The following is a 16,334-nucleotide window of genomic DNA, read 5'->3' as shown; positions in this document are numbered from 1 at the left end:
AGATAGTCCAATTATCATTGCATGAGGCAAATTACCTTTTCCATGAGTTACATCAACAGTCCATGTACAATTCAGAGAATTTGGATAAAATTCCGGGTAACCAGGTGATAAGATTGTTCCACTAGGCCCTCGAACATCTCCTCCACATAAAGCTGAAAAATACAAAAAAATACAGTCATATGATCAGTCATAGTTAGAGAAGCAGAGGCTGAAGAAATCTCTGCTCTCTTGAAATAGAATCAATCTGATTTTCTTTGCTTAAGCTACTTCTCGGTAATAACAGGAGTGTGTAAGAGACCTCCTCCAATACTAGGAAATAGTTTCACCCACTGCAGACCTAGAGAAGAAAAAGGTATGTAATAGCCTCTGAGAATTAGCCACACAATAACGTAGCTCATTTTCTCACATTTGAAGCTGAAGTACATACTTATCTTATACATTTCTAATTATAAGTAACATTTGCATAAATTGGTCATAAATTAAACATGAGTAATTAATTGTTTAGCAGCCCTCTTTTATTAAGCTTTAAGAAAATGAATGGCTAATTATGCAAAATCAGTTCTTTTAGATTCCTAAAGGGGAATGTGTCATTCTTCATATAATTCTTTTTAAAAGAGTGAGTTAAGCGGCAAAAAATGTGAAGGCTGCTTCTGTACTTCTCCATTTCTTTGGGAAATATCAGGAACAAACGGCAATGTTTGAGAAGCTATAACTTTTAAGCAAATACTCTGAGATAGTAAAAATAAATATATGTTTATGAACTAAGGTCAAATAAATTCAAATTTGATTCAATGTTCATTTTTTTTTTTGAGAACAAATCATAGTTTACACTGTCTTCTACTACACTCAACGAACATCAGTGGTTATGCTATACCAGATAATTTTATCAGTATTAAAAATTAAAGGAGACAAAGATATAGCCAGGTAAAATGCATATTCTAAAACAAACAGAAAGGTATTGATGCCTTATTCTCTTCCCCATAGAGATGTCAGCTCTCTTGGACATGGCAAAGACAATAAGAACTGTGTGTTGTCTTGTCTGCTCAGATCCTTGCTTCATTTCTCTGGTACACAGGAAGGTGAGTTTGGCCTTAGGCTTTTCCATGATTTCTTCCAAGTAATAATGCTGAGAAGAGTCAAGGCAATCTGGCTACAATTCTACACTGATCTTGCTAGAAATAAGTTGTTTGCAATTCCTCTACGTATTCAAACATGCAGGCTTGAAAATATATATATATTACACATATACATACACACACAGATATACACACGCACACACACACACACACACACATATTTATATTTATATACAGAATTAAAATCCACTTCTCCTTTTTTTGTTTCTTTTACTCCACGCAGTAATAAAAGAAGGTCTTTTAAAAATGCCTCTCTGGGATTTGTCTTATAGATTATCTCCCTAAGACCAAATATAAGACTAAAATAAAACCATGCTTCTGTTGCAATAATATTAATAATATCAATACATTGCAAATAATATGCATGGTTTGCTACCTTAGGCTCCTATTTAGAGCCTGCACAGGCCTTGATTGGCAACTATTATTACTGAAACTCTCAAATTTCCTTTCAATTTTTAAAAAAATTCTCACTGTGTTTTTGTGATCAATTTAAGAGCTAGGTATACCATTTCTACTGTATCTTGCTGGTAATGGTGGTGCTAAGTTGATCTGTTTTTAGCCCCCTTGTAATGCATTCTACATTTTGACAGAGGATTGTATTTTTTTATTAGATTATTTTTACATATGTCAATTTATTCCTAATACACTATATTTCATTTTATTCTCCATTGTGAGAGTCAGAGACAAAAAAATACAACATGGTATGAATTTGTTGAGTGAAATGTGATGAGTGAAGATGCTTTATCATTTGAAAGGACTATACTGCATACAGATAGATTAAAACTTAGTGAAGAGAAGGATCAAAATTAAGAGAGTTAGTTAAACACAGAAGAGAGATGTGAAATTTTTATTCAGTATGTCAGACATGTGCGCCTATGCATGCATGTGTAACTAGTGTGTTTACAGGTTGTAGAGGGAAAACTCTTCTACACATCAGCATTCTTTTTTTTTTAAGATTTTATTTATTTATTTGACAGAGAGAGAGAGAGAGCGGGGCGGGGGGGCAGCAGGCAGAGAGAGAAGCAGGCTCCCCGCTGAGCAGGGAGCCCGATATGGGACTCAATCCCAGGACCCTGGGATTATGACTTGAGCCAAAGGCAGATGCTTAACCAATTGAGCCACCCAGGCACCCCTACATATCAGCATTCTTTTGAATAATGCTACTCTGTCAAATCTCCTTCTGTACTTGGAAAATTTCTTGAGAATTTTCTGTCTGCCAACTATACCTACCACATCTGTGTTGAAGGTGGGACGTTAAAGGGACATTCCGCAGAAACATGAATAAAGTTAAGTAACCATGAACATACTAAAATATTTAGGAAGAATAGTCAATAACTAATATACTATTAATGAACATTTATATTATTACTTTGATTATAAGCAGATGATAAATATAGAGTGCATTTTTATGACAGTGGAGGTTTTTGTTAGTTGAGAATATTAGTAGTAGATAAAGGCCCCTGAAAGGAATTGACTTAAAGATAGAATTTCATAGTAAATTATGGGGAAAGACTGTGATTTAGGTCTTTTTTTTGAAAAAAAATGAAACTAAAAATAGGAAAATATGTGTATTTTACACCCTAATAAAACAGAATAAAATTGCAACTACTCACCAGTTCTTAGCAAAAGCATAATAATGGCTCATATTGAAATTACAACATGACAGGCACTATTCTGAATACTTTTATTTTTGTTAACTCAATTAACCCTCATAACAATCCAATGAGAAAAGTACTGTAATTATTCACAGTTTACAGATGAGAAGGCAAGTACAGAGGGAACTCTAGCAGTCTAGTTCTGGAGTCTCTGATATTAAGCTGACTCTTGAATCAAGTTTTGATTTTTTTTCCACAATTTCTACCAAAAAATTATAGCATACTATACTATGATGTCCTTCACTTATGTTTATTTTTGTAGCATTCTCCCTCAAATGATCAATCTATATAAAAATTATTCAAGGATATGGGGCACCTGGGTGACTCAGTAAGTTAGGCATCCAACTCTTGATTTAGGCTCAGGTCACGATCTAAGTGTCGTGAGATCCAGCCCCTACCCCTGCGTCAGATTCTGAACTGGACACGGAGTCTGCTTGAGATTCTCTCTTTCCTTCTGCCTCTGCACCCTTCCACACCCCCTGACCCCCGCTTACACGAACATGCTCGTTCACTGTCTCTCTCTCAAAATAAAAAAAACTTTAAAAAAATTATTCAAGGATATCATTCATTTTCTCAGAGATTAATTTAATCCTTTCATATTCAAATCAATCTCTTTTTAAGCACCGAATACCTAAATGTGTCAGTATTCCTGTCTTTAATTGATTTATATCTTACGAATTCTCATTTGTCAATGGCTTTGTCTGTAATTGAAACAGTCTTCCATCATCAGCAGCCACAGCATCATTTGATGAAATCCTTCATCTTTCTAAATGAGATTATTTTACATTGCAAATATTTGGAATCATATTTGCTTTATATTATTAGCTTTTTTGAACAATCACAAGAAATTACCTACACGTGCATTGATACAATGCATAATGATAAATGCTAATGCAGGTTTGAGTTGGATTAATTTTATAAGTGGTTAATTTATTACTGAATATTCTACCAATCTGATGATGTTTGCTTCTCTAAAAAGTTCCCTTCCTATTAGAATGCTAAGAAAGTATAAGGGGAAATCAGTCTATTAGAATCAGTTATGAGAAGACTAAAATATTAAGATGAATAAAAAAGGTGAATTTTTTTTTACTGTAAGATAGAAAATGGAATTAAATATATTGAAAAAGATACAGTGGTATACAGTCTATAGAGAAAATTTCTCCAAAAATAGTTTTTTAATTTTTTTAATTTTTTAATTAATTTAAAATTTTAATTTAATTTTTTAATTTTTAAAATTTTTTAAGAGTTTTTAAATTCACTTCAACAGAATATATGGTTATTTGTACAGTAAACTTCATTAGATTGAGAGTGCCTAAAACGGATGCCATGGATCTCCTGTTCTTTGTATATCACCTTGTCTGAAGAAATTTCAGTTTATCCCAACCACCTTGCTAATGGATGCCATATGTCTTTAGGGACACAAACATTTTTTAACACATACAATAGGCTTATATGTTCTTGTGAATGGGAGATAGACGAATTCTGTATCAAGCAAAGCACTGCAGAGAAATTAGAGAGTGATGAAATGTACATGAAATACCCAGTTACTTTATGTTACAGCAAAGCCGGCAGAGGAAAGCATATAAAAGGACAGAGACCAGGATTGCAGCAAAGTTACAATGATAGCCCAAAATATGAGCTGAGGGCAATTAGCCAGATATACAGTGATCTCGACTAGCAGTTTTCTTTTTTCTCTCAGATTTTTGCCACATATATCACTACTTTGTCACATGATGGATATCAATTAGAGTTTTAAAATAGTGAAGTCTTCTCAAAAGCCAAGCCCTTGAATGTTATGGTCCAGACCTATATACAAAATTATACTTTGCTCTTTGTAGTGATATACACCTGACAAGAGCTCAACTGTCTAGAACAACAACAGACAATTTCTAGACTAGTATCCATCAAAACATTTTGAGTATTGCAATGGAGCACAGGAATAGGCATCTATTATAAATCCCATTATGAGTTTTTGTTTGTTTTTAAATTCAAATATTTTTTTCTATTTCCACGTCTCCCCAGTTTGAACTGTAAACCCATATGAGAAACTATACTACAGGGCCTAAGAAAAGTTGAGATTTTGCCCCGATGCTTTATCCGGGGAAAGCATAATGAGTCAACGACTTTTAAAAATTGACTAAGATTTTGATATAGGTGAGGGGAGGTCTAGGACTTCCTAGTGTAAGGGGAATACAAAGATGAATGAAGGTAAAGGACAAGAAAATATATATGCAGGATGAAAATATAGTATTTCCAAAAGACTAGGGAGTATATTTCATTCATTCTTTTCATTCAAAACAAATTTATTGAGTACGAACTGTGTGACAGGAACTGCTCTTGGCACTGAGGACATAACAGTAAACTTAACAAAGTTCCTGCCATATAGAACTGACATCCTAGTAGAAAAGTGAGCAGTAAATACATAAAGGTATTAGGGAGTGGAAAATACTATAAAGAAAAGTGTAAGTGACATGACAGGTGTTACTCTGTAGCAAAAAGGGTGCCTGGGTGGCTCAGGAGGTTAACATGGGACTCTTGGTTTCAGCTTAGGTTATGATCTCACGGATCATGAGACTGAGCCCCGCGTTGAGCTCCACGCTCAGTGTGGAGTCTGCTTAATTTTCTCTCCCTCTCCCTTTGCCCCTCCTGCTGCTTGCATGCACACACGCATACACACTCTCTCTCTCCCTTTGTCTCTCTCAAAATAAATAAATATTCTTTTAAAGCATTAAAAAAAGATAAGGTATCAAATTTACTAAATAGCACAGAATCTAACTGAACCATTTCTGACTTGAAATTCAAGGTTCCTTGGTCAATAGTGAAACAAGATGAATTTAAAAAGATCAGTAAAAACTCAGAAACCTAAGTATACAGAAAAGAGAACTGAATTCAAAGTACTCTTTCCATCTGACAGACTTGATACCAAAAAGGATAATGTATCGTCTTTCAGCCACATATTCCAAGTAGTGCAGAATATCCATAAACTAAACAGTATACACCAGTACTGTATTTTGTCTCAACCATAGAAACGGATGAACATATGACCTGGACAATGCTAATAGTAATGGGCCCTTCTCCTTTATGACAGTAACTGGTTCAGGTATGGGATACTCAGAGACCTTTCCTGTAATTTTTCTAATTGGAACATGGAAGAACTCTCAATCTTGTCTGATCCTGGAAATATGAGACTATAAGTCTACATGTTCCTACGAGTGTATTCTGCACTGCTAAACACACCCATGTAGAAAAAGCCTGGCTGCAATTAAAGAGAATTATGTCAAGACACAGAGAAAAGCCTAGGTAGAAAATGGAAAGAGCCTTGAAAAGGTTTGAATTCATTTTTATAATTAGCCATGAGAAGTACACCACCCTTGCCTTTTGTAAGATTTGGATAAACAACAAATTCTGCTTTTAGTTTTTAAAACCAGTTAGAGTTGGGATTCTGCTACTTAAAATCGCAAGAATGCTGACATTATAAATAGTATTATACCAAATACAAGGAATATGTGCTGATGATTCCTTTAAACCTTTTTATAAAAACAAATTGGCCTAAAACTCTTTCTAAAAAATGACGGAAGTGACAGTATTTGAAACTTTAATCATAAAATGACGAATGTGATCTTCCACTTTGAACAAGAGTAAGTACAGAACTTGGAAGTAGTGTTATAAATAAAAAATAAAGCCCAGGATCAAATAACGCATAGATTTACATTGTGTGTGCTTTTTGATAAAGCAAGTATGAAAACACTTCTTGAACTTAGCGAAGCAGTTTCTTCCACTGTATTTTCACATGTGTTTTCTGAAAAATGAAGCATTTCTGACTTATTCTCCATTGAAATAAATAAGAGGTAAGGACACTGGTAGAATATTCATCATAACCAAGAATTTGCCACCACAGGACAGCCTGAGTACATTGTCACAGTGTTGCATACTTAGGTAGAATTTGGACTGATAACATTTTGCCTTCCAACTTGGGAGGTAATATTCTGTTCCTTCTGTGCATTCATTGATAGCAATTTGACATTTTCAATGCTACTTTGTCAAAGGTCCAAACACACAATATAAACTTAAACTGGTTAAGTGCATATTTTGAAAATATATATACCATCTTTAGGCATAGGGTAAGGAATAGGGTAAGTTTGGCTGGTTATCAATATTTATTTATTTTTTCTTTTTGAAGTCTTGGTGACATATAATGCATTTTTTATTTTATTAATGGTCTGATAAGAAAATTACCAAAATTCAAGATAATCTTTTAAAATATAAAATATTTATAGTGGTATTAAGCCTCACATTTTATAAATATTATATTGACTTTTTTGTGGTTTATAAATCAGCTTTTTTGCATGTTGAATTAATTCTTACCATCACAGGTTGGGAGTGGATGACTCCACCAGTGGTTTTTTTCACACAGAAGAGGCTCTTCATGGCTCAGCCTGTATCCTGGATCACAACTAAATGAAACAGTAGAACCTATGGAGAAATCATGACCATAGCGACGGCCATGTACAGGAATGCCAGGGTCCAAGCAAGAATAAGTGTTCACTGTAACACCTAGGAAACAAGGGAATACGACAAAGAGTAAGTTTGATGGATTCAGATTTGCCAAAATTGATTCCTATTTCTTCAAACAATTGTGTTATGATTTTCACAAATAAATTAATGTGCCCATAACCTTATTTAAACAACCAGCAATTGTCTAACAAATTTGTTTTGACATTTTCTACCCATGAAGTCCACATTCAGATCACTTAGTTATATAAGAATCTGATGAAAATGTATAATTATCTATCAAACTTTATATTGTTATAAATTATATAGATATAGGGGCACCTGGGTGGCTGAGTTGGTTAAGTGGCCAACTCTTGACTTTGGCTCAGGTCATGATATCAGTGTCCAGGGATCGAGCCCCATGTCAGGCTCCATGCTCAATAGGGAGTCTGCTTGGGATTCTCTCTCTCTCTTTCCCTCTGCCCCTCCCCTTGTTCTCTTTCTCTCTCTCAAATAAATGGATCAATCTTTAAAAAATTATATAGATATAAATATATAGGGAAATATGAAAGGATGAATGCCAGTACCTTTCTAAATAAAAGAGTACAACTGCTCTTTTGGCTACTTGTCAGAGTTTTCTTTCTTTTTTTTTTTTTTTTTTAAGGATTTTATTTATTTATTTGACAGAGAGAGACACAGCAAGAGAGGGAACACAAGCAGGGGCAGTGGAAGCGGGAGAAGCAGGCTTCCTGCTGAGCAGGGAGCCCGATGCGGGGCTCGATCCCAGGACGCCGGGATTAGGACCTGAGCCCAAGGCAGATGCTTAACGACTGAGCCACCCAGGTGCCCCTTGTCAGGGTTTTCAATAGCCTTCAGTGTATCTGGTGTCTCCTGCTGATAAGCTTCCTTGTGACTTATAATGTCTAGCTGAAACCACACCATGACAATGCCTTTCCCTTAATAAGACATGGTTTCCCATCATTGGCCCTGTGGAGTTTTTGGGTTTTATGATTCTTTGTCCTGGGGCTGTCCTGTGCTTTGCAGTATGTTTAGCAGCATTCCTGATCTCTAACTTCTCCAGTCATGACAAACAAAACCATCTCCAGATATTGCCAAATGTTCCCTGGGATGCAAAAAAATGCCCCGAGTTAAGAACTGAGGCATAAAGTAAAATAAATAATTACCTTCTTCTTCCTAAATGAAAGGTTTAAACAATGAATTACTGTTGTTTTTATATTCCAAAAATATAACAATTAGCAATTTCAAATGATATCTGATTAAATCACATCCACCAGAGAAACTATTTATTTGTATTTACTATCCAATTTTAAAATGAAGCTAAACAAAATACCAAAAACATAGTAGTTCAATTTTTAAAGAGACAAATTACACATTTTAAATATATTTATCAAACATATCCATTTCACTTAAATGTTGTTGTTTTTAATGAGAAACTAAAAAATAAAAAATCTTATCTTCAACACAATTATTTTAACCTGCTGTATTCCTCTTCTCCATGTGACCATTTGTCTTCTAGCATCCAAGGCTTTGAGATCCTCCTTCATCTTTGAATCCCTCTCACATTGTGTTTTTCCTCCACAAAATATGTCTGAAATCTATCCTCACTGAAAAGCATCATGTCATTTATTACTTCTCTTACCCTCCCGCAGGCCTTCATCACTTCAATTCTATAAGACAAACAATGATGTCTGCCCTCTCTTTCAGTATCCTTCATCTCCAATCTATCATGGATATAATTTTGGACACATATATTCCTAAAATATGTTATTTCATTGCTTTTGCACCCTACTTTTCAGGGCATCAAGTTCAAAGTCATCACCTTGAAATTCAAGACTTCCGAATTGAACTCTACCATTTGTAATTTCCATTATTTCTCAGTAGTCATCTTTCCTACCTGTCAGGTAAGTTTCCTTACTGGTTTTATATTTTATCTTACTACCATGAATACTCTCAATCATCCCTTTAATTTACAAAATCTTCTCAATTTTTACCAGACAAGCTCAGATGCCCTCTCCTTCAAGTCATGATCTTCTAATGCTCCGGCCCATAAATAACTTTCCTTTATCCAAAACTCCTATTTTGTAGTGAAATTTTAAGAAATCAGGGTAATGTGGGCTTGAAGAAGTCACATAAAATGTAAATCATGGTAAAAGCAAAATCAAGCAACTGTAATTCTCCAAAAGTGATTTTAATGGTTTCAGATTATTCAGAGTAAAGATCAGTGAATATTAGTACAAGGTTAGTCATTTCATTTGTCCTTCTTGTCTCTCCAGTTGACAGATAAAGTAAGATAACGTGTTTCTTTTATGTCTCTTACTGCACTGTATACATCTAGCAGTCACAGAGTAAGTTAAAGGAGATATTTCATAATTGATTGACAAGCAAATAAATCAAATCAATGGAAATATTTTGATTCCTCTACCTCTCCCATATGTATTGACTTTAATATAAGAACTGTTATTTAAACAGTACATTCTCTTAGATGTCTTCCATTTCCCAGTTGGAAAAAATATATATATACCTACATACAAAAAATATGTCTTTGGAGATGGATATCTCTGTCTATAAATTTGTTCCATATCCACTTATAATTTTATTGTTTTATATATTATTTACATTTCCAAGGAGACTTAATTATACTTGTATTTAAAGAAATACAATAAACAGAACTTTTTCTTGGGAGGGGGAGGGGAAATTAATTAACTGTACTGAAAGAAAAAAAAATGGATTATGTTCTTAAATTCCAGTCCATGTTATTATTTTTTTAATGTGTTTTGAAAACTATGAATCTTATGTCATTGGTACAGTTTTTGCAATCTCCCTGTTTTGAGAGAAAGTAGAGTTGGGTAATAGTGCCTCAGCAAAGGAATACAAGGAAAATCTGGAGTGCAAGCAGAGGTAGCGCTGCAAATAATCCTTCCCATCACATTTTGGTCTCCTGGAAAAATCATGTTTTCTTTTTTAATGGATTTAATTAAAAAAATAGAAATTCACTAAATACCAAATACCTATTTAAACTTTTAATTAGTGTAATAATTAAAATTTCATTCTACTGATTTGGGGGTTTGTGAATGGTTCATTTAAAAAAAAGATAGTTTGGTTACCTCCAGCTGGGAATCTTACTAAGTAACAACAACAAAAAAACAGGTCTTTGCTTGTTTGTGTTTCTGAAAAGAAAGGGCTTGTGATGTTAGAGATTGTTCCACAGTAGTAATTAACCACAACACTAAACAGAATAAAAATGAGAGGAAGTGATCTCTTACAAACTAATTTAAATAGAACGTTACTGCCTTTGGGCCAGATTTGACCCAAACCAACATCCAGAGTGTCTTTGATCAACCTCAGCCTCTCTAGCTCTCAGTCTCCTCCACTCAGACTTTTTCGTCACTAGCTTCCAATGGTAACTTCGATTATGTTACCAAGAGCCTAGGGGTGACATACTTGCTGACTGTGACAGAGACGCTCTGCCTTGAACAAACTTTAGTCAGTCTCCTCTGAATCCTTTTGACTAGACCTCACCTGTAGCCCATTTAGTCCAAAACTAAAACTAGCAGCAAACTGGGTCAGTTTACTGAAAATCCCCCTCCCTTGATATCTAATCAAATTCCTTATTCCCCACCCTCAATATCTTCTCACTCTGGCCTGCTTCAGCAAAAATCCTGTCTGGTGGTTTTAGCCAGATTCCCCCTACCTCTAATCCTCTGCCCCTTTAGCAATTTCCCAGCCATTGATTCTGCTCCGCCCCCCACACACCCTGCTCCTTGACTATAAAGTCCCACTTGTAGTCAGAGCTGAGCTCAATCTCTCTCCCCTTACAGAAAACCCCACTGTAGTAAAAGTCTGCTCTATTGTCTTTAACAAGTATTTGTAATTTCTTTTATAACAAAGATACATTTGAGCTTGACTTCTCATTTTAATTCCTCATCCATTTAGTTTTCAAAGAAAAAATATGAGCTATCATTCATTACTCACTGCATGCTATCATAAAAACACATTGCATGTGTGATTTTACTTAATTCTTAAAATTGTTCTATGTCTGACACGTGATCAAGACCACACACCTTGGTTGGAGTGGGATTGAATGTGATTTGTTAGGTATAGAATATAGCAATGAATTAAAGGAAAAGTGCATGCCCATTTGTAGCATATTGATAAAAATTGCTAATAAGAATTAATTTTGAAATAGATTGCAGAAAAATGACTCTACTCTGATTCAACTTTAACACACATATGTTAAACTAAAAATCTCAATGAAGGTCCTTCAGTTCATTTGAATTCCCAAGCATGTGTTAATCCTCTTGTTACATTTTACAATAATATTTAAGAAATATACTTCCATGCCGGGCGCCTGGGTGGCTCAGTTGGTTAAGCGACTGCCTTCAGCTCAGGTCATGATCCTGGAGTCCCAGGATCGAGTCCCACGTTGGGCTTCCTGCTCAGTGGGGAGTCTGCTTCTCCCTCTGACCCTCCCCCCTCTCATGCTCTCTCTCTATCTCATTCTCTCAAATAAATAAAATCTTTAAAAAAAAAAAAAGAAATATACTTCCATGTCATAATGCTCTAAGTAAAAAAAGAAGTTAATATAATTAAATAATATTATGTATAATACAATCTTTAAGAGTAATGAATATATATTTATTATTGTTTTAAAAGCTCAGGAGTCCATTGATCAAATCTACTGAAAAGACATGTAATATGGAATATAAAGTTATAAATTTCAAATGAAAACATTTTTCTTGAGGGGGCAAGGGGTATAGGCGACTTGAACATAAAAAGAAGTGATTTAATACCTAACTGTACTTGACATAAAGATATCTTGCAGTACACCTCTTAAATGTGCTATTAGATCCAATTCACCAAAACTGCTTTTCACGCAAAGATACATGGCCATGTACCTTGAGATGCAAATGCACGCATATACGAGTATAAATCATATACAATACACCCATACACGTATAAATATGCCAAATTTTAAGAAATTAAAAAAGTTGTTTCTATGTATATACCAGAATCAAATTATTTTTAAATATCAGATGTATTTTAGATGTGTTTTAAATAAAACTATAACATTTTAGGTGGGATTATTATAAGCTGATTGCAACACTGAATTACGGCTTGTTTTAATATACAGTCTTTGATCAGTTATGTTAGTCATATTTGAATATACATGTATGTACTTTACTTTTCAATGTAACATAATTTTCAGTATTTTACACAAAATAATAAAATTAAATATTTTAAATGGAAAATGTGTGCAATTAATGTGGGTAAAACATAAAAGAATGAATTTATGAAGTATATGTTAAAGGAATCTGTCAATGTTCATATACATCTTAGATTGATATTTACTGTCCATTATTGGCTTTTCAGAATTGTGCACAAATAACTATTTAAGGAACCGTTGTTTAAAATTTGTTATCTGATACTTCAGAGATTTCCTTAGTATTTCCTTTCATGATGATGTTAGACAGATATTGTTGAAAACTCTTTTGCAGAATTTACTAAAACACATACCTTGCAAAGCATTAGCATTCTCATCGGTCAAGGAAAGCTTTAATTTTATTTTCTTAATAAATCGTGTAGTTCTTTTAATGATGCAATGGTAATACCAAACGTAGGGAAAAGAGAATAGGAAAATCAAAAAATATTTTGTCTTTACTTACTTTCATAATGAATCTTGAAACCATTATTAGAACGGCTGTTGTCTGTTGTAAACAGAAGGTATATAAAATTACTGCTACTGAATAGAAACTGGGGCACTTGTGTACCATTGTAGGATCCAAGCAAGGGTGACAGAAGATTTGGTCCATCATGCACTTCCAGAACATCATAATTCAGTTCAGTCTGAAATCTAGGATTAAGAGACAATGTGAAAATATATTTATTAGAATAACACTATAAGGAAAATAATAATTTAGATTCCTATTTAAATGACTAAACTTTTTATAATTTTTGTATTATAATTTTTCTTTAGCTTATCTAATATCATATGTATCATTTAAGACCTCATCATGTGCTAAATACCTAAGTTATAAGCTCTTATTCTTATGGGAAATTATCATTAAAGAGGTGTGTATATATATATATATTTGTTGTTCATAAGTAAGATTTCTTTCAAATATTATGGAATATCCTCAGTAAACAAATGGCCTTTTCATTAACCAAGCATTTTTTGGGAGTCACCTTTCTTTTACTTTCCTCATTTTATGGAAAACCATGTGATTCATATTTATCTTCAACCCATTAATCAAATTCTCATCTTACTTGTATATATATTTCAAATCTGACTTCTGCTTTACATTGTGGTCCTTTTTTTTTCTTTTTGACAAATCTATTTTGGCCATTGAAAACTTTATACAGTTTTTATTTCAAAACAGTGGTCCTAATTATAAGTAGGTAATGATAATAACGACGATGTAGTTGATGTTCACTAAGTGCTTGCTCTGATAAATATTTTATCTATATTCATTTATCCAAACCTCATACTAACCCTGTACGTTAGCTCCTATTATTATACTCATTTTGCAGGTAAGAAAACTGAGGCCTGCAGAACTTAAATATTTCAAACCCAAGTCTCTCGGGTGCCTGGGTGGCTCAGTTGGTTAAGTGACTGCCTTCAGCTCAGGTCAAACCCAAGTCTCTGTCCCTAGCCTCTATACTATGCTATGCTATGCTGGCTGGTTTTATTATTCGATTTTTGGTGGTGGTTACTGTTGATGTTTTCAATTTTCTTAAAAGATGCATATTTTATAAATGCAATCAACACAGAGCCACTTTTAACATGCATAAAATATTATTAATAAAATAGCATTTTAAATGCTATTTAAGAAGTGCAATTGAAATATTTTTCAATCTGTACCACTTTTACACCCTGTTAAGCAATATACTTAGTAAAATGAATGAATTTCATAAGCTTCTCTTGGTTTTTATTTTGCAATATGGAATATATTGCATTGGTCTAAAAATAACTTTTCCAATAATACAATTAGAATAGGAAATGTATAGGAACACACTATGTCCTTTAAGTAAATGATCAGACAATTATACATTGTGAATCCATTATTTGGTTGTTTTGTAGTCAGTCTATTGTAGTATTAAAATTGGAGTTTCACTTCGATAGCTAGTCAGCTGATAATAACCAAATTAAAATGCACAGAAGAGTCAGAGATTACTTTGAATTGAAACATAAAGAGACAATTCTTAATAGAATAGCAACATTAACTGGTGATATAGAGAACACTGTTCAGTAGGAGTGAATCCTTAAAAAGAAAATCAGCACAGATTTGCCCTAAGGAACTATAAAAATACATTAGAATAACAAGGGAAATGAATTAGGGTTACACAATAATTTGAATTTCTTTCATTTTGTGTTTCAAGATAGTTGTATACATTTCTCATAAACTGCCTCAATCTAGTGTTCATCTGCTTATGACATTAAATTTATTGTTTATCATAAACAAATGTTGTGGAATCACTAGATGAAATTAAAAATGAAATCGAACCTAATCTTACTCAATTTTTGTTGTCTTTTAAAAACATTCTTGATGTAATCCAAAACCATTTTGATCAAATTGAAATAGTCCTCATTAATTTAAAAGTAAAACCAAGTTGCTGTCTGGAAGAGTGATACATAGCTATGGTCTAGGAATTGAGGACAGGGAAAGGGATAGAAAGACGGGCTTAGGATGATTAATAGTAAATGAGTTCATTTAGAAGCTGCCAAATGTTGAGAAAATTTAGAAACTGTTGGAAGAAACAAAGCAAAATTCCTCTGCGGATCTAAATATAAGACCTGTAAATGGTTTAGCTATGTTAAAAAGAGGTAAACAGTTTAAAAACCACGTATGTTCCAAACACATATGTTTGCTTTGTGTTTGACAGGAAATTCGATTTCTTAAGATTTCACTGATTTAAGGTATTTGAGACAATTTCAAGAAGCCAAGTAGTGGCTAATATATTTGTGATATATTTTAGTTTTTTTTTTTCCACCCCTGTAAGTTAAATCTAGTCAATTGCTACATTTGAGAATATAGGAAAATAGCTATGCCATCATCTTCATTGTAGTATTTATTTATAAAATTTCATTTTCACCAAATTAAATTATTTCTGGGTACAAGAAAGCAAGTGACAATGGCTCAGTAATAAATACAATTCATTATTTGGAAACAAATTCTATAAAAAGTATTCTCAGAATGACAGAAACTATTAAAGAGCTAGCAACCAGTGTTCTTACAATAGCTTATTTGGAAATCAGAAGGGAATTAGGTTTTTCAAGACATAATTCTTGTTTTATACTTCAGAGAGGATATCTTGTTTCTCAAAACAATCTTATGAGGGAAATGAAACACTAAGGTATTATAGGGTCAGTAAACAAAGAAGTGATAGATGTACATATTTCTAATTTCAATGTGACTATTTTATGGATAAACCTCTCATTTATTTTTTAACTCGACAAAGTCCTTTGCTCACTACTTTGCAACTGAACTCCTCCTAACCATGTGACGGCTATTTAAGATGTGGATTATGTTAAAGGAACCAATTTTCTGACAAAGCACATGGGATATGGACAGCCCTAAAGTAAAACCTCATAACCTTAAAGGATCTTTAGAAAAGAAGAAATGGAGGAGGGTATTTAAATAACTTTCCTTTCAAATAGCTCCAACTCAAGAATCTTACGGGCTTGTGTGTGTTGTGTTTGTGTTGTGTGTGTGTGTGTGTGTGTATGTCTGAGGGAGGGGTAGATAGAAGACTCATGCGCTCAAACATTTCAGTTTAGAACACTTTTTAAAGAACTGAGACCCCTTTATTTATTTTAGTTATATAAAGTAAAATTCAAAAGAAATATACTGATACAGCTATGCCCTGTCTATATTAAAATAGTGAAAATAACATCAATAAATTCTTAACGCATTTCTAACTCTTGATTCTTCCAGTGTTTGAGCTAATTAACAAGGAATAGTTATATATATATAGTTTATGTGTATGTACATATATATATATATATATACACACACACATTGGTATCGTTGGT

The 16,334-nt window shown here is 33.4% G+C and overlaps 1 protein-coding gene across 4 annotated transcripts in view; it reads right to left on the bottom strand.

The window, feature by feature from the left end:
- Positions 1-16,334, bottom strand: part of CSMD3 (CUB and Sushi multiple domains 3) — a 1,163,243-nt gene that overhangs the window by 382,594 nt on the left and 764,315 nt on the right. For all 4 annotated transcript variants that reach the window (XM_028122520.1, XM_088023099.1, XM_028122521.1 and 1 more), the window contains 3 exons: positions 12,967-13,154; positions 7,157-7,345; positions 36-152 (listed from right to left, as the gene is read on the bottom strand). In XM_028122520.1, the coding sequence (XP_027978321.1) occupies positions 36-152; positions 7,157-7,345; positions 12,967-13,154 (494 nt within the window). The remainder of the gene's footprint in view (positions 1-35; positions 153-7,156; positions 7,346-12,966; positions 13,155-16,334) is intronic.

Source organism: Eumetopias jubatus, unplaced genomic scaffold (assembly GCF_037043125.1).
Source record: "Eumetopias jubatus isolate StellerSeaLion01/CBP00866 unplaced genomic scaffold, mEumJub1_p1.0 scaffold_4, whole genome shotgun sequence".
Taxonomy (NCBI): domain Eukaryota; kingdom Metazoa; phylum Chordata; class Mammalia; order Carnivora; family Otariidae; genus Eumetopias; species Eumetopias jubatus.
This window is presented reverse-complemented; position numbering and strand designations above follow the sequence as displayed.